The following is a 27,296-nucleotide window of genomic DNA, read 5'->3' as shown; positions in this document are numbered from 1 at the left end:
TTTTTTAATTCAGGAAAGAATGTTATTTTAAGAAAGGAACAAGCAATTATAGCTGAAAGAAGTCAGTAAATTTAGATTTGTTTATTAACTAATTCAGAGATAAGAGAAAAATCTGATAATTTGTTCATATTTTTTCATTATGCTGAGGACCACTCTTAGAATTTATTTATATTAAACCTGTGAAAATGGTCTTAGTCTCAAGCAGGGGTTCCTAAACCTTTTTTTGGAGGGGAGAAAGGAGGCCCACCTACTTCTTTGACAATCTGAAGAAAGTTATGAACTCTCTGATGTGAAACCCATCTTTTGGGTTAAGAATCTGATTTGTGAATATTTACAACATATTTAAGACTCTAATCCTTGATATAAGCCATCATCATATTATTCTATTCTTACACTTTTGTGGATTTACACGTTATTGTGTGAGCAAATGTTTTATTGATAAAATATTGAATGCCAGAGAGCAAGTTTAAAGAAACTATAAAAGAAACAGTAACATAATTTGATTACTTATCTTACCTTTTCCTTCAATTGGAAATACAGAAGTAGTGCAAGGCACTTTGCAGCCATGTGAGATAACAATTTATCCGAGTTTTGGAACATACAGGTCTATAAGAAAACAAATAAATTTACCTACTGTTACTGAATGTTAAAACTTATATTTTAAAAATCTAGATCTTAAAAAAAAAAACCAAAAGCAAATGGGCTTACTAATTTAGAATCGATGTCAGATGATTTTAAAAGCATTTTAATTATATCTCTATATTTCTCCTTTGCATGCAATTCAGTTTCGACAGATAATATTCTGGTCATCATCACTTTAATCACTGTTAACTGAAGGAGCATTATTTCTCGGGTACTGTTCATCTGAAAATGTCTCTGCAAACACACAGGTGCTACAGAAGGGGTAGCCAAATTGACAGAGGATGGCTGATGCTTGCCGTGAACATCAAGGATGTTTGAGCAGTCTGAGGAGGTGGTTGTAGAGCAATCTTGATCTGAAAATGCTGGGTTGAGATAAAAGATGTAATCATGGCTGTCATTTTCAAGTGTGGCTCCAAGAAGTACTTTCCTGTATAATTGTTCTAAAACTTCAAAGAAAGCTTTCATTTTGATTGCCAAATATATCTTACAAGAAGGTCGACAAATCCAAATTGTAAATATTAATCTTAGAAATGGGATGAATCTCTGTTTCTTCAATAAAACCTAAAATAGGAAAAATAATTTAAAAATATAAGTGTTATATACATTACATTACAAGGGAAGGGCATCTGTTTCCACTTAAACATTTAGTCTCTCAAGTTAAAGGTAATACTGATGGCTTAATTTCTAAAAATGGAAAATTGGTAATAAGATTATTTTAAAACAATAAAAATAAAATTTATGTTTTTCATATAGATTTAAGATCGTAAAATTATTTTTAATTTTATTACAGTAAAACTTTAGCTTTCCTCTAACATTTTTCAATGGGCTGTCAGAGTTTCTCAACCTTGGCACTATTAACAGTAGGAACTGGGTAATTTTGCTTTGGGGGAGCTGTCTTGTGCATTGTAGGAAGTTTTAGCAGCATTCCTGGCCTCCACCCACTAGATGCCAGTAGCATGCCCTTGGGAGGCAAAATCATCCAGGTTGAGAACCATTTGGCTAATTACTCAAATTCATTAACTTTTACCTTCAACTTATAGATGAAAACCTAAAGTTAGATTGCTATGTGGTCAAACTATTATGGTTATTGCTGATTAACTCCCAACTTAAAATTATATGATAATATAAAGAAACCCTGGTTATCATTTATAACATTAAATTAAAAAATTTTAAATGCCATCCCAAGAAAAAGACAAGACGTTAAGCAAAAGCAATCCAAACGTGAGCAAACTGTATTTTGTATTTGCAGCTGGATATAAATTTAGACATCCTGGTTGCCCCAGGCTCCTTTGACCTGATGGAGACCAGAAAGAGTGGGGAGAAAGGAAAGGATCAGACATGGCTTTTAAAGCAGAGAAATGGGCAATCAACTGATAACTGAATATTAGAGAAAGCATGTAGTTACTATACAGCAAGCGTGGCTAGGAAAAATGAAAGACTTTGGTGCAAGCAAAAGAGATTACTGAATATCCTTTCAATGGAATACTGGAGCCTCTGGGAATTATCGGATCCTACTAGGGCTTGGTCTTTTCACTGCCTTTGAGCTATTTTACACCTTGGTAAATTGTAGGTGACTGATAGCAATGCAAATAATTCTTGTCTGAGGACATGCTCATAATTGTCTGGTGAAGGGGCAACCCTTCCTGCAGTGGGAAAAGCCAGTTTTGCTTCCATCGGTAAACTCATTTCAACATTCCTTTACTCTATATAAAGTCAACTTTTCTTTTAAAATGGTTGTGACATTTGTCTAGTTCTTTCATTAATTAACTAGTTAAATAAAATCGTTGTTCCACGTTCATTTTATATGGGTCATGATTTTGTCCTTTTAAAATTTATATTTAACAAAATCCACAAAATTCCCTCCTTTACCCGGACCCACTTATAAATGCCCATCTTTAACCTCCTTCCTTCCTCACTGGAAGAGACCTCATAGGGAGGGCTGTCACTTTTATCGGGTCTCCCTTTTACTATAGGGCTACTGGCCTGCCCTTGGTCTTCAAACCTCCCTCTCCACTGGTTTCTTCCCCTTGCTTAGCTTGTGAGGAATTTCAATTCCTGGTCACCCCTACAAGACAAAGCCACCCTGTTCTAGTCCTCCAGTGCAGAAATAAATATTAAGAAACCTATAGATTTTAAGGTTACAAATGAAGCTTCTGTAAAGTTTTCACTGAATTCTATTTTCAAACCGTGGTGTGTATCTCACACAATTTATAAACATAACTTAATACGGTAATATCAGTAACCTTGTTCCATCTGATAATGTTAAAATTTACCTGAGCCCTGTGCTCCCAGAAAGCAGCCATGGTTAAGAAGCACTGAACCTTCTGTGTTCCAAGAAAGGGCTGACTGTATTTCCAGATAGGAGCCACCTTCACCCTTCCTTACTGACTCCCTAGTTTTATAAAACTCCCCATTTTTTCCTTCTTTGAGAGGTTTTCCATTAATATACATCCTCCCTGTTGCAATACTTGAATAAAATCATCTCCTTAATTGTCTGGTATATTTTGTCTGTCACATACTAGAAATTAGTTTTCATATTCTACTTCGAAGATGAATTCCATCATACTTATTTTACTTTATATTTTAGTTATAACATTTCTTCCCAATAAAACTACTGACATTTTTATATATATCCTATTACATAAAATATTCTGTGACAATATTTTTTATTTTAAAACTAATTTAATCAGTAAATCTATCTAATTAGGTTTTAATATTATATGTTCAACTCTATTAATATAATTTTCAACCACAAATGGAATTATTTTTATTTCAATGTTATAGCAATAAAAATACTTCTAATAATATTCCTATACATCTTAAGTCCTTAAATTTCACCACAAATGAGAATAAAACTGCTATTTCAACTATTTTTCAACCTATAAAAAGACCCATTTCAAATGGTTCAATCATTTCAGCACACAAAACTAAAGTGAATGCCAATAAATAGGTAAACAAAAAAGCATTTTGGGGGTTTGGCGGGGGGGTTGGAGGGAAGGATGGGCTGTTTTCTATCACGGTGGGATCCAGGACCTTGATAAGAGTGGTTATGAGAAATCAGATTGAAAAGTTATAAACTTGAAGATACAAAGAGTCAAAATGATGCTTTATAGACAGAAAGAAAAACAAAAGCATCAGCTAGGGGTCACAAATGCCAGGCAGATAACAAATGAACGAAGACAATAGGTGCTAGGCTGCTTCTACTGTGACTATTATAAACCCTTCCTAATTACAGTGTCTTTTAAGATATTAATGCTGGCCAAAGAAACCTGCATTGAAACAAATGTCTATGGTAACCCACTGAGAATTGAGAACCGCAGTTGTTGTTTTAAAGCAATCATAGCACTAAAGGAAAGGACAAACCCTGAAAAAACGAACTAGGGGATTAACCAACCACACTTTTTTCCTCGTAGTGGCTGCTATGAGATTGGGACATCTCAACCTGCATTACCATGCTGGTCTGGAGGAAGGCATACCCCTCCGACACCAAGCTCTTACGAGACATCGCCAAAGCGAAGTGTCTGGGGAAGGATGCTCAGAATGCTGAGAGGCTGTGGAGCCAGCTATCCTGGATAAATGAGAGAGATCTGTCTAGCCTGTAAAGGACACAAACGTTAGGAGAGACCTAATTAGGAAAAGTGAATGAGCAGTGCTTCTCAGAGTTCTTTCAGAAAACGCCTCCTGGAAAAGGAAAGTGAATTCCCACGTCAGGGGGCCTAAGGGGGTGCCCATTACAAACACAAAATTTGTTTAAAGTCTCTCTTTTATTGTTTAAGGACTGTAAACTATCTGAATTTTGCAGTCAAATCCTAATAGAATCATGCTTAATATAAAAAATATATTCCCCACCCAGCTTCACATAAAATCAATGATTTAGGGATAATAATTACTGAAGTTTATCGAGCGCCCACTATGTATCAGAAACTGTTTTAAGTGAGTAATAGCTTCATAACAACTGTAATAGGTGGGTACTTAATTACCACACCCATTTTATGATAAGGAAACTAAGGCAAAAAGAGATCAAGTTACAGAGCCAGTTAAGTGGCAGAATCAGGATTTGAACCCAGAAAGTCTAATTTCACAGCCAGTGCCCCTTCTCAAATTTCCTCTGATGTTCCAAAGCCTCAGGGCAATGGGTGAATAGAAGTTCTCTAATAAACTTAAGTGTAAGGAGTAACTCGCACAGCCTAATCTTGAACAGTTTCTATAGGTACTCCCACAATAACTTAAAGCAGAATACTGATCCTCAGAATCATTTCTACATGCTGCACAAATTCTAAAATCAAGGGCAATTACTATACAACTTCCCAACTATGCAACTTCCCAGTGCAAACTACAATTAATTTTTTCAAATGATACTCAGCAACCAAAGGTTGAAACATTAATTAGGACACCCATTTGATTGATTTTTACATTAAATTACTTTTAGTAGCTACATCAAACCCAGGGTGAAAAGCCTAACTATCATACTTTGATATCAGTTCATCAACAGTTTAAAGGCAGTATAAATAGAAGTGACTAAGACCTTGATTTAACTTCATTTAAAATAATTTCAACCTTTTAGAACAATTAACTCAAGATGGATCACAGGCTTAATACTTAAAATTAACCTTTTAGAAAAAAAAGGAGAAAATCTTTGGGATCCAACGCTAGGCAAACAGCTCTTAGACTTGGCCTTCAAAGCCCAATCCATAAAAGTAAAAACTGATAAACTGGACCTCAACAAAATTAAAAACTTTTGCTCTGTGAAAGACCCTATTAAGAGGACAAAAAGATAAGCACAGACTGAGAGAAAATATTTGCTAACCACATTTCCAACAATGGACTAGTATCTAGAATATATAAAGCACTCTCAAAACTCAACGTTAAAAAAGATAATAATAATTAGGAAATGGGCAAGAGACATGGACATGTTCACTAGAGAGGATACAGAGCAAGTAAGTACACAAAAAGATGTCCAACTACATTAGCCATTAGGGAAATGTAAATTAAAACCACAGTAAATACCACTATCAATATGATTGAAATAAAAATTAGTGACACCAAATTCTGGCCAGAACATGGAGAAAGTGGACCACTCTACATTGCTGGTGGGAACACAGAATGGTACAGTCACTGGAAGACAGTTTGGCTGTTTCTTAGAAAACTAAACATACTCTTACCACGTCGTTCCAGCAACTGCACTCCTCGGTGTTTCCCCAGAGGAGTTGAAAACTTATGCCCAGAAAAAAACCTGCACGTGCATAATTGCCAAAACTTGGCAGCAATGAAGATATCCTTAAGTAGGTGAATGAATATATATAAACCGTGGTACATCCACTCAATGGAATATTATTCATGCTAAAAAGAAAGTGCTATCAAGCCATGAAAAAGACATGGAGGAAACTTAAAAGCGTATTACTAAGTGAAAGAAGTCAATCTGAAAAGGCTACATAGTGTATGATTCCAATTATATGACACTCTGGAAAAGGCAAGACTATGGAGACGGTAAAAAGATCAGTGGTTGCCAGAAGTTGGGGGATGAGGGGAGGGATGAATACATGGAGCACAGGACTTTTAGGGCAGTGAAATTACTCTGAATGATACTACAATGATGTGATTATACATTTGTCTATTATAGTCTAAACCCATAGGATGTAAAACACCAAAAGTAAACCCTAATGTGAACTATGGATTTGGGTGATTATGACGTATCAATGTAGGCTTATCAACTGTAACACATGTACCACTGTGGTATCCCATCTGCAGATGCTGATAATGGAGGAGACTATGCATGTGGGGGGGGCAGAAGGTATACAGGAAATCTCTGTACCATCCTCTCAATTTTGCTGTGAACCTAAAACTGTTCTAAAAAATATAGTCTTTAAAACAAAACAAAAAAGCTAAACATGCTACCATATGACCCAGTAATTACACTCTTGGGCGCTTATTCCAGCAAAATAAAGACTTATTTTCACACAAATACCTGTATGTGAAAGTCCGTAGTAGGTTTATTCACAGCAGCCCCAAACTAGAGACAATCCAGTTGTCCTTCAACGGATGAATAAACTGTGGTACATCCATACTACTCAGTAATAAGAAGGAAAGAACTATTGATACATGCAATAATTTGGATGACCCTTAAGGGAATCATGCTAAGAGAAAAAAGCCAATGTCAAAAGGCTGCATACTGTATGGTTCAATTCTTGAAATGACAAAATTAGAGAGCTGGAGAGCACATCAGTGGTGCCAGAGGTTAGTGAGGGCCCCTCCCACTTGGTGGGTAGGGTCATAATGGCCTTGTGATAATAGAACTGATGGGGAACACGCTAACCTATATATGCGATAAAATTGCGTTGAACTAAATACACACACGTAAATTAACAGAAGTAAAAGGGGAATCTGAGTTGGAGCAGCAGATTGATTGTATCAATGTCAATATCCTGGTTGTGATACTGTACTACAGTTTTGCAAGATGCTACCATTGGAGGAAACTAGTTGAAGGGTACACGAGATCTCTCTGTATTATTTCTTACAACTTCACGTGAATTTACAATTAGCTCAAAATAAAAAGTTAAATTAAAAAAAAACAATTTCAGCTATAGGCATCAGCCTTCTGATCCTTAGCAACAATATGCATAAGACTTCATTAATATCAACTAAAATATAAATGTAAACTCATTAGAACTTTGATTTTAAAAATTTCTAGACTGAAAACTGAGAATGGTATTTAAAAATATTTTCTTAAAAAGTATTTCTAAGAAATAGAGCTTTTAAGTGCATAGTCTATTCACTAGAAGACATTCTCCCACAACTTAATTTTAAAATTATCAGAAAACAAGCTGCTAGTAATTTACTCCTTTGTCTAAAAAAAAAAAAAGATGACATTACTTTTAGGGAGTTTTTTTTTTTTACATAAACTCTACATTAAATTCAGAATACAGAAAAATAATTACTTTCATGGTCAGTATGTAAAGTAAAAAACTGCTTTTCTTTCTATGAGAAGCTAATGGTTTGCTAAGTGACTAGAATCTCTCAATACTGGGCTTTGGCCTAATGGAACAATAGGTTCAAATCTGACCACAGCCAGACAGGTTACTTAATCTCTCTCTCCAATAACAAGGCTGCTGTGATTCTTGAGGCAGAAGTTGAGGCACTCTAAACAAAGGCTGCTTCTAAGATTCCAGTTCCTTCCCCCAACTGAGATGGCATTTACTTTGTCCAAAAAATTAAAGTGGGTCTGGTTAGACTCCACAGAAAGTTGGGAGGGGGCGGGGAACCTGGGTGGCAGTGCCAAGATTAGGAAAGTCTGAGAGGGCAGTGAAGGCACTGAGAAGGCCCAGAAGATGAAAGGACAGAGGTTCCCATCATCCATGTCCACCATCAGGGCCATCATAGCTGGCCAACTCTGATTTCAAGAGCACCTCTCTACCCTATTGACAAGAGGGGGAAGGATATGTTCCAACAGCACATCCTGTGTTAGGCACCTTCCCTTCGCTCTGCTAGTTCTACTCTTCCCCTTTCTCTGCGTCCCAACATGCTCCTGTAGTAGATGGGGGGGGGGGGGAAGGGGGGAGAGGGAGAGCAGGAGACTGTTCTTTCCAGTTTCAGGAATGGCTCCTTCTACTTACCTCCAAGCCTAGAGCAGGTACTGGCAGTTACCAGCCCCCAGGGTACACCATCCCTTGCTCATTTCCTTAAAACAAGTTTTAGCTGCCTCAGAATCACTTGCCAAGGCACGTAAAAGCAGACTGCAGGCCTTACCCCAGGAGTTTCAGATATAGCAGTTCTGGGATGGGGCCCCCAAATTTTTATTTCTAACAAGTTTCCAGGTTATTGCTAAAACACTAAGAACACTTAGACCCTGCCTCATGTTTGTAAATCGTCCTCCTATTAAACTCTTGTTGGCAGGACTCTGATCCAGGTCAGGCATTTTTTTTAGCATAAAGAAAAAACCTGATAATTAAGTTATAGATAAAAGATAAAATGTATGATTAAGACAATACTTAAAAGTGTTTTTCTGTCAACGTGGTATACTGGTAAGAACCTGGGAGCTGGGATCTAGAGTCATATGTCTCTACCACATCAGGGTCACCATGGGGCAAGCTACCACCTCAGCTTCAGTCTCCTTCCATGTTCAAGGGCATAATGACGCTGGGAGGGTTAAGTTAAATGATTGTCTCCGTAATAATCCCCAGTGCACATCTGTCAGTGTTTCCTACGCCCCAGGTGGCCCTGCTAAACAAGATAACACACGGCAGGAATGACTCCAGGCCCTGCCCACCCCACTCCTTCCTTTTACTTCCTTTGCACTTCTATTTATGGTGTGAAATTGTTAAAAAAAATGAATGAACATGATTTATTTTGAGAAAAAACAATGCTCCTCCCCCATTTCTTAAAGGAGTGGCAAGTTAAGAAAGGCGCAAATAGAAGACACCGTTTACCAGATTCTTTTTTTAATTGAGGTATAATTGATATATAACATTATATTAGTTTCAGGTGTACAACATAATGACTCTCTCTCTATATATATATATATTGCAAAATGATCACTACAATAAATCCAGTTAACATCCATCAACATAGTTTCAAAAATTTTTTTGTGTGATGAGAACCGTTAAGATCTGCTCTCCTAGCAACTTTCAAATATGCAATACAGTATTATTAACCATAGTCACCATGCTGTACATGACATCCCCATGACTTATTTATTTTATAACTGGATGTTTGTAACTTTTGATCCCCTTCACTCATTTGCCCTCCACCTCCCCCCACCCCACCAATCTCTAACAAACACCAATCTGTTTTCTGTATCTATGAGCTTGGTGTTTTTGTTATTTTCTTTATCATCCATCGACACATACTTAGGTTGTTTCCATTAATTGCAAGCAAACGAATCAGGCAGCAAATGCAAAGGCAACCTACAAAATGGGAGAAAATATGTGCAAACCATATATCTGATAAGGGGTTAATATCCAAAATATATAAAGAACTCATATAACTTGATAGCAAAAACAAAAAAAACTGATTAAAAAATGGGCAGAGGATCTGAATAGACATTTTTCCAAAGACATACAGATGGCCAACAGGTAACACTAAAAGATGCTCAACATCATTGATCATCAGGGAAATTCAAGTCAAAACCACAGTGAGATACCACCTCATACCTATTAGATTGGCTGTTTATCAAAAAGACAAGAAATAACAAGTGTTGGTGAGGATGTGGAGAAAAGGGAACCCTTGTGGGAATGTAAATTAGTGCAGCCACTATGGAAAACAGTATGAAGGTCCCTTAAAAAAATTAAAACTAGAACTATTATATGATCCAGCAATTCCACTTCTGGGTATTTATCCAAAGGAAGTGAAAACACTAACTTGAAAAGATATATACATCCCTATGTTCACTGCAGCATTATCCACAATAGCCAATACATGGAAGCAACCTAAGTGTCCATCAATGGATGAATGGATAAAGAAAATGTGATATCTATATATTTATATATCTATAGATATAGATATTATTGTTCAGCCATAAAAAAAGAACAAAATCTTGCCATTTGTGACAATGTGGATGGACCCTGAGGGCATTATACTAAGTGAAATAAGTCAGATTAAAAAAGACAAATACCATATGATCTCTTTGATATGTGGAATCTAAAAAAAAACCCAAATTCATGGATACAGAGAACAGACTGGTGCTTACTAGAGGCAGGGGGTGGGGTGTGGGAAAAATGGTTGAAGGTGGTCAAAAATAAGTAAGTCATGGAATGGAATGTACAGCATGGTGACTATAGTTAACAATATTGTATATTTGAAAGTTGCTAAGGGAGTAGATCTTAAAAGTTCTCATCACACAAAAAATCTGTAACTATGTGAGAAGATGGATGTTAACTGGACTTATTGTGGTGATCATTTTGCAGTATATACAAATATTGAATCATTATGTTGCTCACCTGAAACTAATGACTTTCTCCATCAAGGTTGGGTCCTCCTGAGATACTCTCAGTCTCCCAGCACCACTGCTGTCTTACAGAATGTGTCACAATTGTACTTTAAGTTATCTGTGCAATAATTTGTAACACTCCTGCCTTAAGAGGAGTCTGGTTCATCACTTCTTCCCCAGCTCCTAGCACAATGCCAGGTACACAGTAGTATTAACAAATATTTATTGAATATGTTCATGGCTGAATATTCTGCTTCAGTCAAGTTCTCAGGGATTTATTAACTTCATTCATTTAGTGTCCATGAGTAGTGTGTATGTCCAAAATAATCCTAAAATCAGTTCCAAAGTTCATTTTAGTACTGTTTGGATCTCAAAAAAATTTTTAACTGCTGTGTAATTTTTAACTTATGAATTTTAAAATACAATAAAAATTTCATGTCAATAATTATAAATGCAGTACTATCTATAGCAGGGCTTGAGTTCTGAGCTCATTCAGTCTTTACTGTGTTACACACCTAACAATGTGCTCGAGCTGCACACGTTGAAGTCACAATAAAGTGCAAATTAAAACTACCCTTGAGGGAAAAAAATCCCTTAAATTAGCAGAATCAGGGCTACAAGAAGCTCAAGAGCCAGTAGTTAGCTTCCTTTCTTTCAGCATTTTTTTTTGCTGGGACCGTGAGGTCAAAGCGGAATTTCTCTATCCATCCCCATCCTCCTTTCCTGCCAGGTACTGCTGAACAAAGTTAGGCTAAAAGGCAGATGATGGGACTGCGTGTCTGATGGCCCTATTTACAACACACAGGTCCCGATCTCCCTGCAGTCCCAAGAATGGTGTCTGCTGTCATCAGGGCATAACCTGCTTACCCTCTCCACCAATACTGCGTGCTTTAAGACACAGCCTCCTGGGCAGTGATTCTTGACTTCAGTCACACACTGAACTCTCTGGGGCACTAGGAAAAATGCCTGAGCCCTAGGCACCAACTGAATCAGAGTTGCTGCAGTGGGGCTTGAGCATTTTTCCAACGATCAAGTCCGCTTCCATGCAGGGTATAAACTCAATTCAGGTTGAGTCAGGGTTTTATGAACTAAAACATCATAAGCGTTGATCATGAATTATTTCATTTATATGTTGTAAAATTAGTGTTTCCATTTGTGTGAATTTGATATCACCTAACTGAATGGAAAATGAAGTATGTCTGGTGAAATCTAATCAATTTTAACTTGTTAAAAAATATTATGCAATCTAAACTTTTAAATCAATGAAACGTTATAATTTAAGAATTATCAAATTTGAGAGCACCAATACAAGAAAGCAACTTAGAATTATCTAGTAGCACATTCTGTGAAAGTGTGGTAATACCATGTTCCCTGGTTGTGATATAACTGTATCTGTCAGTAATCTTAAAAATTGTTGCAACCTGACCAAAGGATTTCAAGTGAAAAATAAATGACCAGAGAAGTGGAAAAGCTAGGAAAAATTAGGATTCAACTCAGATACCAGTTTCTGTTAAGCAGCTCATAGACCTTCATGTCTTGGTTGAAGCAGCATTTTGCAAACACACTATCCAAACTGCGTGGGTGCTGAGGATGCTTTAAGACTGAATGTGTTCTCCATAACTATTCACATATTTATTCATTCCTTTCATTCCTTTTGGAATTCAAAACTGCCTGATTCTATAATCAGTAAACGTTATAAAACTGAACTTATAACTTACATTCATACTAGTAAAATACCACTTTTAATAGACTTTTTTACATTGGAGTCCCACTGCTACGAAAATTTGAAAATCACTGGACCAGGAGATTCCTAAAGCCTCTACGCAATTCCAGAAACCAAGAGTACTAGGGATGTCAGGTAGCAATCCAGGTTCCCAAGAAGGAAGCAGTAATTATTTACACAGAATGCACCAGATAAAGTCTAGAAATTCATGGCATGAGGTTTTTTTTTTTTTTTTTTTTTTTTTTTGGCCACACCATGTGGCTTGTGAGATTTTAGTTTCTCAACCAGGGATCGAACCTGGGCCCTCCGCAGTGACAGTGTGGGAGTCCCAACGACTGGACTGCCAGGGAATTCCCCATAGCACAAATACTGTTGGAACCGTGTGAAATGTCTGAAGACAAAAAGAGTATGCAAAAATACAGTTGGGGTCTTCCCTGGTGGCGCAGTGGTTGAGATTCCGCCTGCCGATGCAGGGGACACGGGTCCGTGCCCCGGTCCGGGAAGATCCCACATGCCGCGGAGCGGCTGGGCCCGTGAGCCATGAACGCTGAGCCTGCGCGTCCAGAGCCTGTGCTCCGCAACGGGAGAGGCCACAACAGTGACAGGTCCACGTACCGCCCCCCCAAAAAAAATACAGTTGGTGGTGGTACTGAAGTTGAGGTATTGTAAGTAGTTTTCCAAACTTTTTGTGATGTTATTTTGTTTTTATAATAAACCAGTAAGAAATCATGGCAGAATTGAAAGATCAGAAGTTGCTAATATGTAATATCATTTAATATGTCTGAATATAACTGGTTTCTAATTATAATTCAGCTATGTACTTCAAGGAGGAAGGGAAATTTAGAAATTCAAAGTTATGAAATATTGCTGAGAAGTATAAAGATATAAAAAATAGCTTATTTTTTATTTATTTATTTTATTTTTTTTTGCTGTATGCGGGCCTCTCCCGTTGTGGAGCACAGGCTCCGGACGCGCAGGCTCTGCGGCCATGGCTCACGGGCCCAGCTGCTCCACAGCATGTGGGATCTTCCCGGACCGGGGCACGAACCCGCGTCCCCTGCATCGGCAGGCGGACTCCCAACCACTGCGCCACCAGGGAAGCCCTAATTTTTTAAAAATTGGAAATTATACACCAAAAATATGTAGTAGCCTTCAAAGTAGTTTTTTTATGAAGTTACCTCCAAATAGAGTACCTCTGTTCCAGGCTCTTGTTGAAATCCCTTTGGAAACTGCTCGCAGAGTTTTGCACTGTATATTCTTTTGAATATACAGTTAGATATGATACTTTCTGGGTGGATTTGGTTTAAAGGAACAGCCAGAAGTAATTAAAAACTTTTCTTGTATAATTTGCAGCCTGGCTTTTAATAATACACAACTTTAATTTTTTCTAATCTAAGCAAATGTTTAGCAAGAATGTTCTTTTAAGAATTTGTATTTTCTGAAAAGCCTTACACAGGACAAAGGAAAGAAGTCTTTAGGGCTCACCAGATGTGAATATTAATTTAATCATCAATCCACAGAATTTCAGTGCCTTCTCTATCATGCATGAGGGTTCTCACTTTATAATACATCTTTTCATTCCCCTCCCCCTGCAAGTCTTCAAGTTTTCTTCTTAAAAGGGGCTTCTGCTTACAATTTCATCAGTAGACTTGCTGGCCAAACGGGTATATTCTTTAAAGGAAAAACGGGCACATGTTCACACAGATAATAATTGTGTAGTCCTTCCATTAAAAGTATTTTTGCCTTTTTCTAAACACACACTAATCCTTGACAAGTCAATTTCTCTTGGACTTCCTTCTTCCTCTCTGGAGATTCCTTCTCAGACACGCTTGCTGGACCCCTTTCCTTCTACAGTCATTTCTGGGTATGAGACTGGTTCTGGACCCCTCCGGGATACCAAAATCAGTGGATGCTCAAGTCCCTTACATAAAATGGCATTGTATTTGCATAGAACCTATGCACATCCTCCCTTATACTTTAAATCATCTCGTACTTACAATACCTAATACAACATAAATGGTATATAAATAGTTGCTAAGCTGGTGGCAAGTTCAAGTTTTGGTTTTTGGAACTTTCTGGAATGTTTTTCTTTTTACAAATATTTTTGATCTGAGGTTGGTTGAACGTGGAACCCTTGAATACAGAGGGTTGACTGTAGTCCCTTAAATGTTTCAGGGACTTTCAATGTCTTCAATTAATATCTACATGCTAACAACTCAGAACCCACAGTTAGGTCTAGCTCTCTTCTGGGCTCCACACTCATGTATCTAAATGCCAGTGGAGAGCTGTACTCGGAGTTTCCACAGCACCTTCAATACAAACTCAACTCAGTCTATGGCCTCTCAAACTTGCCATCTCAGTGTACGGCACCTGTATCTCACAGTCACCCAAGTGAGAAACCTGGCTATGTTCCTGGACCCTTCCTAACCTCACTTCTCTCTATCCTCACTGCCACTGTTACAGTACACCACTCCTACCCTGGACAACCACAACAGAGTCCGTGCTAAGCGGCTGTTTCTTCGCCCACCCTACACCAACTTCTTTCTGAAAGACATCTCAACTTTCATTCGGATAAAGTCCAAATCCTTGAACATGGCTTAGCATGTCCTTTGAGATCTGGCTCTTGGGGTCTTCTCACCTCTGTGCCCCACAAACTTAGCTCCAGGCTTTCTCTGAGGGCCTCAGAAACTCTGTGCACTTTAAGGATTCCCAAGCTTTCCTTGGCCCATTCTTTCTAAATCACACTCAACCATTTCCCTCCCACTCTCAACCTTCAACTAGGAAACCTCCAGTCTTGGGGAGCCCTCCACATATCCAAGTCAGGATTAGAGGGCCCTGCCAAGTGCTCCCTCAGCCTATACACAGTATTTCTCTCACTGAATTGTCCATAACTATTTTCTAGTTTGGTTCCCCTATGCTTGACTACGAGCTTCCCTGGGCAGGCCTGAACCCAGTTTGCCCACCTAAGCCAATAAGTAGCTCATGTAGAAGGCACCAAAACTAGTATTCTTGATAAATGAATGATAATGTACAATAAAATACGAGGATATCAATTTAAAGTGTTTGCAGTGACCCCCATCTGCCACAAAACATCTTAATATATTTTATTAAACAAAAACAGCTGATACGTTGAAATGCATACTTCCTTTATACAATTAGGCCTTTCTTTGAGGACATCGGTGGTAGTCAAACGTCTGGTGTACTGGGTGGCTTAGTTTAAGATAATGTCAACTACTGCCTGGATTACTGCAACAGTCTTTCACATTTGCCTTAACCTCACTCCCCGCTGCAGTCTTCTCCACTGAGCAGCCAGTGATCTTTTCAAAACATAAACAGATACGATAACTTTCCGACCACCCGCTACAAGGTCTTGCAAGATCCGCAGCCTGTCGCACCCCCCTCCCCCACCCTCAACTTCATTACTAACCATGCTCCCTCTTACGCTGCTTGACTACCTGGCCTTCTTTCTTGCAGTTCCTGTCAACAGCAAAGATTATTCCAGCGTCAGAAGCTTTGCCCTTTTGATGTCTCTGCCTGAAAAATTCTTCCCTCAGTTCTTGGCATGGCTAGCTCTTCCTCACTCAGATCGATACTCAAATGTCACTTCCTCAGAGACCTTTCCTATCTAAAATAGCCATCGCGCCCTAGCCAATCTCGATCCCATTATTCTGCTTTTCTTTACATAACCTATCCCTATCTGATAAATAATTTTGTGTTTGTCGGTCTCTCTGTTAAAGTGACGAGGGCAAATGATTGCATCTATCCTATCTCGTTCACCGTTGTCTCCCTAACGGCTAGAACAGTGACCGGAGGGTAAATACCGGCTAAACGAAAAAAATGCACTTAATAAACACGTCCATCTCCCATACTTTCCACTCTTTTCCCTTTCATTCACAGGAATTCGTGAGGGTCGCTGTTCTGGCAGGAAAGCCCTTGAAGCGTTACCGTCACCCCACAGAGAGTCCTCTTTGCCACTCTAGGCGAGGCACGCCCAGCCTGGGAGCTAGCGGAGCCTCAGGGACCGAGAGAGGAGCCCAGGACCCGGCAGTCGCGTCTAAAAAACTCTGAGGAGAGCGGCGGGACAAGGCGCCCCTCTCCTGGCTTCCTGGGGACTGACGCCTCCGCAATCCTAAGCCCTGGAACAGCCTCTCAGTCGGCCGCACACACGCCTCCCCCGCCGCCGAGGTCAGCGGCTGCGCCCACTTACCTGCCAGGGATCTGACTCAAGCCACTCTGCTTTTGCACCGCCATTCGAGCAAACCCCGGCCCCTACCGAGACACCGTAGTTCACGGAAAGTACAAGGCGTTTCCTCTTCCGCATGCGCAGAGGACCTGTTCGACCTACAGTGTTTCTTAGCAACCGCTTCGAGTCCATCCGCCAGGGGCGGAGCAGCGGAAGCCACGGGGAGGGGGAAGTGACTGAGGCCAATCGGAGACGAGTCCTAACCTCGATCGGCACGCCTCCTCTTATTGTCGCGAATGCACAGGCGGCTTTACGGCAGGCTAGGGGTGGGTGCTGCTGGGGTAAGGAGGAGGGAAGGAAGCAACCAACCAACCAAGTCGCCTCCACCCCCCACCCCCACCCACCCCGGACCTAGTTTACGGCTCCGGGCTCAGGCTCCAGTGCGGCCGCTGATTGGCTGCTGAAGGCTTGGTCCCATCCCAGTGACCCCAAAGTGCTGGAGGGAGGGGGCGGGGGTGGATCAGTGCAAAGTGCATCCCGAAAGCCCCCTGCCTGGATCCCCCGCGGCTGGCACTTCGGACCCTGAATGACCTGGGACCTCGCTGCCCCGAGACCTCCTGTGTCCCCTCGTAGCTGGGAGCCTCCGGCCCGGAGCGCGGCAGCCCCCTGCTCCGAGCCCTCAGACGGGCACTGCCCCCCCCACCCGAGCCGGGACTTCCTCCCTGCACCCCTGCCCCGAGGCTGCCCGGCGGCCAGGACCGCCGCCTCCAGTCTTTTCGGCAGTCTGGATGCTAGCCGGGCTGGGGCCGTGAGGCATCGAGGAGGATCAAGAACACCCGTGTCCGGCCCTGCCTGGGCTGTTTCTTCAATGGAGAAGTTGGTGAGTGTGGAGGAGGCTGAAAGAAAGAAGAGAAGCAGCAGCTGAGGAGACAGGTAAAGTCAGTTACCTCCCCTGAGGGGAAGGGGGCTAGCCTGGGAGGGAGGAGAATCACTGCTTCTTCCTGCTTGCCTTTTACCAGTCTCTTCCTCTGCTCCCCCTTCCTCAGAGCCCCCTCCTCCTCGCCCCAGGGGTACTGCACCACTCACAGGTTTCTGATTTCCAGGTTTGAGCTGGCTAGGGGAGGCGAGAGAGCAGGAACGGGGCTGCCCACCCACCAGAGAAGCAGCAGAGAGCCTCTGACCAGCATCCTCCATAAAGGTAATAAGCCAGCCCTCCCCTCCCCCACTGTTTATTCCTGGCCCCAACTCATTAAGCCGTGCTTTATTTTCAGGATGGTTACCTGGGAATGCAACCCTTTCCTGGCTCCCAGTTTCCCAGCAAAAACAAAAACACTGTCCGTGCCCCAATCCTTAACATTTTAATAACTTTTCTTTCCCAGGAACATGTTTTCCCCCTTTCTCTCTGTACAGTGTGTTTCCGTGTTTTGCTTTATCTTTTGGTGCACTGTACCATTTACCCAGCTCAGAGACTTTGAGACCTTTTTGTAGCTCCCCCTGACCCTCTTACTCTCATAGGAATTCCTCAGTTCCTTGTTAATGGCTTGTTAGTTCTGAATGACTCTGCTTTTCAGTTAAACCACAATTTTCTGTTTTCCCCTGTCCTTTCCTATCATCTTTCCTCTACCTCCATCAGAAAATCTTTTGAGTTACCTAACTGACAGGGGTTTGGTAGAGGATGGTACAGTAATACCTTGAAATTTGTAAGTTTCAGAAAATAATGTGACTTTTTTTTCTCTAGTAAAAAGTGAATCTGTGTACCTTAGTAGTATGAATGGTATGAAAGCAATACTCCCTCCCGAAGCACTTATGTATAATTAATTCTTTGAGCTTTTGTGTGTTTCTGTGTGACAGATGTGGATGGGCTCTGAAACTCTTATAAAAAGATAAATCGTATTTGTTATACCTCATTTTCTAATACTTATAAAACTTTACAGAATGTCTTGTTAATCATTTGACAGTCAGGAATTTTAAAACAAAAGAATGTTTTGGTGTGTTTAGAATCTAGGGTTTTATTTTGGCACTCTTCATAAGATTTCTCATTTCAAAACCTTTACAGAGAATTTGTTAAATTGAAATTTAAGCATCTAATTCATGTGATCACATTTCTGCTGCTGTATTTCGTTGCTGCTTCTGAAAATGCACTAAAGGTAGGTTTAGGACATTCATGTAAGTCCTAAAGAGGGGATGTGAACAGGGAAATTATGTAAGAGTTAATTCAGAAATTAGCCAAATGAATAGCTTCTCCAACATCCAATAGCAGGAGTATAAAGTGACTTGTTAATCTCAGAGTTATTTTAATATCTCAGATTGTTTAGGGAATTTTAGGTACAAAGAAGTACTTAAAATAGCAGAAGTTGTTAGGAAATCTTTGACTTACTCTGTTCTACTGGACTTTCTGCCTTCCAGAAAAGGAAATTAATGTCTTTCCTGATTCTTCTAATTGTCAAGGTACAGCTAAAGAGACTTTTAAGGGGCTCTGAGGGTTTGCATATTCTTGAAACCTGGAACTGGACACCAAAATGAGAGCGTATGCTACTGAATGGGATTTAAAATCAGTATCTACCAATGACTATTACACAGTGAGCATTTAGGGCACCCTTTGTATGTATATGTAGGGTCCACTTCATTTCAGTAAAAGCTAGGTAGAATGCGTCTTTCATTATTTAAATATGTGAATCACTAGAGAAATGCCTAATGATTCCTTTAGAACTTTTAAAAAATGCTAAAATACTTGAAATATGTTTTTAAGGTAAAAATGAATTATGTATTTTTTATTCAGGCCTTCTCAGTTAAATATATTTCTGCTTTAGATTGAACTCTAGCATGTTTTCATTTCTGAGGGATATTATCACCTGTGCTGAGTCAAGTATGTAAGGTAAAGAGAGGAACACTGCTTTCCTCTGGTTTCCAGTGAGTTCATTCTCATTGCTTAAATAATGTTTCGTTGATCCTCTCAGCTTTTAATGATTTTTCTAAGATTACAGAATATATATAAATTGTCAGCATCTGTTCTTAATATGAGCATGATTGAGAGTATTTGGTCTAGGTTATGCCAGTCATGTAAAATATTTAATTTAGTACTTCGTTACCAACATCGCCAGTTAGGTAGTTTATCTTTTTCAATCTGGTAGTTAACTTTGTGTTAATTCTGTTGTCGGTCACATTGTTTTGAAAGGAAAAAAAATTTTAAATACCCAATTTTTTTGGTAACCAAGTAAGATTTATGATCACATAGGAAGAATCACTGATTTTAATTGAAGTGTTGTATTTTGAGTATGCTATGGCCAGTACTTATTTTCTTCATACCTAAAGTGGTGCCATTCACAATTATGACACGTACAATATCTCTTTATTTGATAACACAGAAGTACATACTGTCCCTAAAAAGTCTAAAGTCAGGTAGTTTCTATAAGCATATCTAATACGTGACTTTTAGCCTTTCATTTCATTCTCAACAGAAGGCATGCCTTATGTGGAATGCTTGTCTCATTTCTTACAAACTTAGGTACCGACATGAGGTTGCTAAGGTGGTAATGCCAGACATGGGTTAATGAGATAAGATTGACAAGACTTCATCATTTATAATACTTGTGATTTATGCTTTGAATTGGGTCTGGGTAAGTGAATTACGAAATTTCCTCTATTGCCTTGTCCACGTTTCATGAAATTTGTTGGTCTTTCTGTTAGAACTTAGGAAACTTATAGATTAAGTCTTGCATGATAATAACTCCTTATGTTATTTGGAGGCCCAGTAATTTGAAGGGATACCCTCACTTGTTTTGGAACATAAACACTATGGTGCTTTGTTGAGTGTTACTAAAATAACACTTCTACTTCATTTTGGGTTCCAGGCTCTTAGTTATATGAGTAGACCTCGTTAACATCCATCTCACCCATGTTGCACACTTCGGGCATTGTAGTGTTTCTGCACCCATCTTCCTTCTTAGGACTTGTGAACTATTGGTTTTTTTGTTTTTTGTTTTTTTTTCTCTCCTCAGGGCCAGTATCCTTGGAGTTGCTGATTTTCTTTCCTTTCCAGCCTGTATCTCTGTTTACTCTGCAAAGAAATGCTTATTTCTTCTTTTGAGTAGCAAGCTGTTATCTTGTTTCTAGTTTGTGTGAAATCTGAAAGCACAGTTCTAATGTGTGTCACTTAATCAAAACAATGTGTGGCCTTTTAGTGAAAATAATATGTAAAAAGCCATTAATGACTAATCATTTATGCCAAAGGAAACTGGGGACACGTGGGCAAATTCGGTGGAAGTTATATAATTTTAGACAGATCTTAAATATATTTTGTTTTATAGCTATTTTATTCTTTATTCTGTGAATATAGATTTCTTTTAATTATATGAAGCAAGAAGCTTTGGTTTTAACTTAATGAGGTTCACTTGGCATCTATATAGAAATTAGATGGCAACATTTTAATTCCTAAATTTATAGTTTCTAATACAGTCAACAGTATAAAAGCTCGGATGCCTAGATTGTTTTCTTTTGTAAGAAAAGTGTAGAGTAGAAAAGATGAATTTGTAAAATTTAAACACACCATTAACATTGGGCAGTAAAATCTTATCTAAAAGTGATATACATTGGGAAGCAGCTCATTTTGATACATAATTCTGAAGTCTTCCTTGTTAGTATGTTTTTTTTTCTTTTTCTGACTGTGAAACCTAGAATGGGATTTCTAAAGATTGCACCCTCAGAGTTTTAGTCATTCTGAGTCAACTTACATTGTACATATGTTTATTTAGAAAATTGCCTCCTTTGCCATATTTTTTTATTTTATAGGTCACTACCATGAGCTATCAGACTTTCAAACTTGCACTTTTTGAGGGGGAATAGACTTTTTTCCATTCTCATCTCTGGGCTTCTTTTGTAGTTTTTAATAGGTAACTTTACCACTGGATATTATATTTACTAAGTTCAATAGTCTTTTTTCCCTGTACTTATACATACATGGATGGTTCTACTCTAGTAAGTACAAACTCTCATAAAATTACACCAGGATGAAATTAACTCATCTGATGCTTTGAACTATTAGGATGTTTTGCTAATAAGTCATTGGCCTTCATAATTTAAGGTATGCAGTTGACAGGGGTCATGTGTGCATGTTATGTGTGTGTCTGTGTTTTTTCCCATAGAGACTGAAGCGCTTTTTTGGTTTAAACCTATGGTTATTATTTATAGAGCTTGGTATTGTCAGAAAAGAGAAAAAGGATCTTAACCATTCTAGGAGTATTTGATTCATTTGAAGTATGCAGAACTCTCTATTAAAGTTCTACCCAGGAATAATACCAGTGGCCAAAGCCTAGTAGTATGCCAGGCATGTGTCAGGCACTCAGTAGACTTTCATTTGTCTAATTGAAGCAGACCATGTGGGATTATCACAAGTTACTATTGTTTGTGCATCTTTCTTATAAGAGAGAAATAGTTGAGTCACTTTGACTTTTAACAAAGCCTTTCTTGATATTATTAATAAATTAATACCATTTCATATTCTTCTCAACCCCCACCTCACATGTCCTCCCCACCACTCCACTGCATTCATAGAAGTGATGATGGCTATATGGAAAGCAACAACAAGAACAAGGACTCTTAAAGACTCAAGACCGTAGAGGGTCGTCTCCACTTTTCTTGGGAGGCAGGGCGCACTTAGAAGTAAGGCTTCAGTGGTGTTCATTCTTGCACTGTAGGTGTAGCTCACATGTGAAGTAATCACATGTTCCTTTGTGGAAATGCTGCAGGCTCATCATTGGAGACATTGGTTTGCATTTTTTATTTTAGTACAGTTCTAGATTTATGGAAAAATTGCAAAGGTAATACAGGATTCCCATATACTGCACACTCACCTTCCCCTAATTAACATCTTATATTAATAGATACGTTTGCCACAATTAATGAACCAGTAATGAACATTCTTATTAACTAAAACCCATACTGTATTCAGATTTCTTTAGTTTTTACCTAATATCTTTTTTTCTGTTCTAGGATCCCATCAAGGATATCACATTCCATTTAGTCGTTTCTTTAGGCTCCTCTTGGCTATGACTGTTTCTCAGACTTCTTTGTTTCCTTGCTTTTGATGACCTTGACATTTTGAAGAGTACTGGTCAGGTATTTTGTAGAATGCCCCTCAATTGGAATTAGTCTGATATTTTCCTCATGATTAGGCTAGGTCTATGGGTTTGGGGGAGAAAGAGCACAGAGGTAAATTGCCATTCTCATCATATCATACTAACAACATGACTTGGCACTCTTGATTTTGACCATGATCACCTGGCTGAGGCAGTGTTTTTCAGGTTTCCCACTGTAAAGTTTCTTCCCTCCTCCCCCATACTATCCTCTTTGAAAGGAAGTCACATTTAAGGAGAGAGGAGTTGTGCTCCACCTCCTTGAGGGGAGAGAATTTACACAAATTATTTGGAATTTTGCACAGGAGATTTGTTTCTTCTCCCCCTTTAAAAATTTAATTAGTTATTTATATCAATACAGACTTATTGATATTTATTCTGTACTTTGGGTTAGACTCTAATAGTACTTTGACTATCTTCTTGTTCGAATTGTTCCATCTTGGCTATTGAGAGCTCTTTTGGTTGGCTCCTGTGTCCCTTTGACATACCCCCATCATTGCATTTTTCTTGGAGCACTTCCTTGCTTTTTGGCACTGTGAGATGCTCTAGGCTCATCTTCTATATTTCTTGCCCAGTCTTAGAATCAGCCATTTCTGTAAGGATAACTGTGCATTTTTTACAGCTTGCCATGTAGGAGTTGTTCTGATCATGCCTAGTTCAGTTAGAAGTGTTAAGCAGAGTTTTAAACCAAATATTATTTATTTCCAAGTGCATGTTTGCAAAGTCTTTGGCCTTCCTTGAAGAAATTTGACAAGGAAAAATAAGGTGTGAAAAGAGGAAAGGTTCAAAGTAGACCATACTAATTTGGATTGGTTGAAAATTCTGGTCTGTAGCCACCACCACCTATGACTGTCACTTTTCTCCATAGCTCATCAGGTTGCCAGGCAGCTTGACCATTCCTTGTTTAAGTGATGGAGGGCTTATTAGCACATCCACCCCACTGGGATGGGGTGGCAGTTCTCCCAGTGAGTAATTCCTAGAGGGATTCTGGTGTAATGCATGGAAGTCACTTTGCCTGTGTTCTTAACCTTAATGGAATTCACAGATCTAGGATTTATCTGACATGGAGAAAGATCCCTATTCTTTTAGTTGTAGAGAATTTTTTCAGAATCCATATGGAGAAGCTGGCAAGACTGTTAATCTTTTACCTAGTTTGGTGTATGCATAAAGGAATAAAAAAGTTTCAAAATTATTAACGTGATGCCTTTTGCATGTATGAAGAACCAGCATTTAAAGAAAATCTCCTTTTAGTTGTCATAGATTTCATTTTGACCCTGGCCACCTATTGTATTGAATGCAGATATATTCTCATTTTAATTGTTTAAAAAGAGTAAGAAACTTGCGATGTCAATTAAAAAGTAATTCAGTACTGAAAATATATTTTGAATAGAGCAAAAAGAAGAATTTGTGTTTGCATCCAAATTCCAAGTGTGTGATTTATTATTTTCCTTATTCATTAAAAAAAAAACCCTGGCTTTTTAGAAAAAAAAAATTCCTGAAAATAAGTCATATCCTGTACCACCTTGCGGGTTAATGTAGATTTGAGATCATTTTTTCTAAGCATTGATTTAAGTTCTTTCTTTGCTCTGTAAGTTTGTTGTAAAGTGCTAAAATATAAGCTCATCAAAAGGTAGACTACTCAGGCAGCTATGTTTCTTTATTTTTTTAGAAAATTTCCCGTGATTGTTATTTCATTCGTTTTTAGGTTAAGAAAGAGCTCATTGACACTGGAATCTGGACACACTCTGAGCCCCCTACTCACGATGCTGTATGTGCACAATGGTTATTAGGCAATCCACGTATCAGGAAAAGGGGCATTCTTCCCGTAAGGTAAGTGACTGAGGGTCATAGGTCATCTGTGCTGTTCTGGGGGAAAATCCATTTAGCTTTTATTTCTCCTTCAGATCACCTAATTCATACTAAACACAGCACTTGCTAAAAGAAAATCCAGGTTTGTTTTGATATTGTTTGAATCTTTTTCCTTGCATAGTATGCCTTAAGTGCCAAGGTGATCATCCCAATTAAAAAAGAAAAATCTGTTAAAGATGATTGTTTTGAGTATATGGTAGTAGTTTCTATTAACTCCTTCTAATGGTCTTCATCTTTCCTTATAATGCTAAAAATAAGCAAAAACCTATTCCAAAAGGATTCTTGGTTTTAAAATTTCTAAGACAAGAGACTTAATTTTAGTGTCAGTTGAAAAAGTAAGTGAAGAGATGGGGGAAATCACGTTTATTAAGAAAACAAATTGTCAGGAAATTTCTAATTTCCCAATTTTCCTTGAGGAGATAGCCTGATATTTTTAAATTATATTACTTAGTAGTGATACTTAGGAGTTTTGTAATAACCATTTTCTATGTATGAAACAAGGTAGGATATGTGATTATACTATTAAGCTGTGATAATATGACCTAAGTTATGACCTAAGTTAGGCTTAAGTTGACCTTTGTACAGTCTATAAGGAGAAGTTTTACAAGGTAAACTATTATTGGTAACAAGATTATCCCAAGATGTCTAACCTACATATGAGACCAGAATGTCTTTAAAGGACTTTCACATAATTTTTTATTTTTAGAAGTGGAAGCTACTAATTAGGAGGTGAGTTTAATCTATACCTTAAAGTTAGCCCAGATGGAATGGCTTCCTAGAATTATGTAGTTTAAGTTTCTGTATGTATTTAAAAGCTTAAAAATGCACTAAAAAAGTTTTTGTATACATACATATAAGATGTAACTTTTCACCAGTTCAGTTTGGACTTCCCTGTTTGCATGAAGGAGATCTCATTTTACATTGAGTTTGAGTACACACCTTGTTTGTGACCTATTAGAGAGTGTTAGAATTCTATATACTGCTTTTACCTTTTTCATGTGGTTAATCAACAGATTGATTAGATTCCTTTAGTTTTTAAATATTTTGTATGATCTTGCTACTTTGAGTATTTGTAGAATAAAACTTCTGGAAAATGGAAATTAAAAAAGTGCAAAAGAAATGTGGCAGAAAAAGAGTAGTAGTAAATCGTGCCTCAGAGGACATAAAGTGGGGAGGATAGAAAGAGACAGAAACAAAAGGAAAGTAAATATAATCTACACGTTTTCCTCTACTTTACTTAAACCCCACCCACTTCCCCTTCCCCCCAACTTTCCACTCTTTGGGGCTAAAAATAAAATATTGTTGAAATACTTTAGGGGACCAGCCTAAAGGTTTTTGCTTTTTTAAAATTTTAGACTACTTCTCATAGCTGGAGGTCTTTAGTCCTAATCTATGAATTGTCCATTTGATACTCGATATGTACTCACTGATCTGTGATAGAATCCTTGAATGGTTTATAACTTAAATTTTCCGTGTGCATCAGGTAAATGCGAACTCCTAAGACAAGTACTCATTTGCTTCCTCTGTTGTCTCCATCTTCAGCTGCCTGGCATCACTTTCCATTTTACCTAAAATAAATGTTGTGTTCATTGGTGTTTGCTTTGAGTTTACAAAAGGCTGCAGAAGAAATTGCCTGTTTTGGCATTTTAGGGCTTTATGCCTCACTTTCTTTTTGAAATCTTTTATAATCTTAGGGAAATAACTGAAAGTTTTGGTCAAAACTGATACATGTTAATTTGTTATAGTAGTATGAACTGTCATCACTAAAGTTTACATGATTTAGCAATGGAAACTTCTGTGCTATTTAATGAACACACTGTCAGGTGTCAAGTATTCTAAATTTTATGTATTCTACCTACCCTTCAAGGCTGATCCCTGTGACCTAATGAATCCTTTGTAAAAAGTGGACTCAGCTAGGATGTTACACCACCATTGTCGAAGGAACCCTGAACTCCAGGAAGAGTTGCAGATTCAAGCTGCAGTGGCTGCCGGGGATGTTCACACGGTACGAAAGATGTTAGAACAAGGCTATTCTCCAAATGGCCGGGATGCTAATGGCTGGACCCTGCTTCATTTCTCTGCAGCAAGAGGAAAGGAAAGATGTGTTCGAGTATTTCTAGAACATGGAGGTGAGTTTATTAGAAGCAAACCCTTTTTTCCCAAGGAGAAACTTAAAATGAAATTCTATTTAGTTTAAAATATATGAGTGCTTGTGTATATAATTTCTAATGCTTCTTTTTGCTAATACTCTACTTCTTATTCTCTCCTTTGTGAAGATGTGTTAAAATTATGCTGAGTCTTGTTTAAAACCAGATTGTCTAAAAAATCAGTTTGTTGAATGTGCTTTTTTCCCCTTGTAACTCTAGTTTCTATACAGCCAGATTTCCCCAGATTATTTCAACCAAAAGCAGCCCTTCTTCAGGTTGTCAAGTTGCTTTGTTTCAGAAGCAGAAGTGGCTGTGGTCCCAACAACTGAGAGTTGCTCAAGCTCCCCCTTTTGAGACTTGCTCAAGCTAACTGAGCTGACACAGGCCCCCTGATAATACCATGGCCTTCAGGATACCCTACCTTTTGAATTTACCTCTTCATAAAAAAATTTTAGTTGCTTTTATTACTGTTTTAGAGCACTTGCCTTTTCTAGAATTGTACATAGTTTCTAAGTATCCTACAAGATTGGTTAGCTGAGGTCTAATTTTGTGTAAACATATGCAGTTGGAAACTACATTTGACATTTAATGTTTTTGCTTGAAAAACTGTCCATTCCTGTAATTAATAGTAACTAATAATTGTCTTAAAGTAGTTTACTTTTTTCTCCCATTATATTTT

At 38.5% G+C, this 27,296-nt stretch overlaps 2 protein-coding genes across 6 annotated transcripts in view; one reads left to right on the top strand and one right to left on the bottom strand.

Moving 5' to 3' along the window:
• LINS1 (lines homolog 1) overlaps positions 1-16,621 on the bottom strand; it is a 36,478-nt gene extending 19,857 nt beyond the window's left edge. For 4 of the 5 annotated variants that reach the window (XR_012330246.1, XR_004525277.2, XR_004525278.2 and 1 more), the window contains exons 1-3: positions 16,495-16,621; positions 709-1,203; positions 517-606 (exon numbers count right to left, since the gene is read on the bottom strand). Coding sequence is in view for 2 of the 5 variants with exons in the window: in XM_033852067.2 (XP_033707958.1) it covers positions 517-606; positions 709-1,203; positions 16,495-16,608 (699 nt within the window). In the remaining 3 variants the exon portion in view is untranslated. Of the gene's footprint in view, positions 1-516; positions 607-708; positions 1,204-15,429; positions 15,605-15,714; positions 15,765-16,494 lie in introns of all 5 variants that reach the window. The other variant, XM_033852068.2, reaches the window with a different exon arrangement.
• Positions 16,622-16,922: 301 nt separating this feature from the next.
• The window catches only part of ASB7 (ankyrin repeat and SOCS box containing 7), a 49,087-nt gene continuing 38,713 nt past the window's right edge, over positions 16,923-27,296 (top strand). The window contains exons 1-4 of the mRNA XM_004321107.4: positions 16,923-17,403; positions 17,574-17,668; positions 24,307-24,431; positions 26,338-26,599. Coding sequence (XP_004321155.2) covers positions 26,389-26,599 — 211 coding nt within the window. The 5' untranslated portion in view covers positions 16,923-17,403; positions 17,574-17,668; positions 24,307-24,431; positions 26,338-26,388. The remainder of the gene's footprint in view (positions 17,404-17,573; positions 17,669-24,306; positions 24,432-26,337; positions 26,600-27,296) is intronic.

The sequence above is a fragment of the Tursiops truncatus genome, chromosome 2 (genome assembly GCF_011762595.2).
Source record: "Tursiops truncatus isolate mTurTru1 chromosome 2, mTurTru1.mat.Y, whole genome shotgun sequence".
In the NCBI taxonomy this organism is placed as follows: Eukaryota; Metazoa; Chordata; class Mammalia; order Artiodactyla; family Delphinidae; genus Tursiops; species Tursiops truncatus.
The sequence above is the reverse complement of the archived record's forward strand: the minus strand, read 5'-3'. Positions and strand labels throughout refer to the sequence as shown.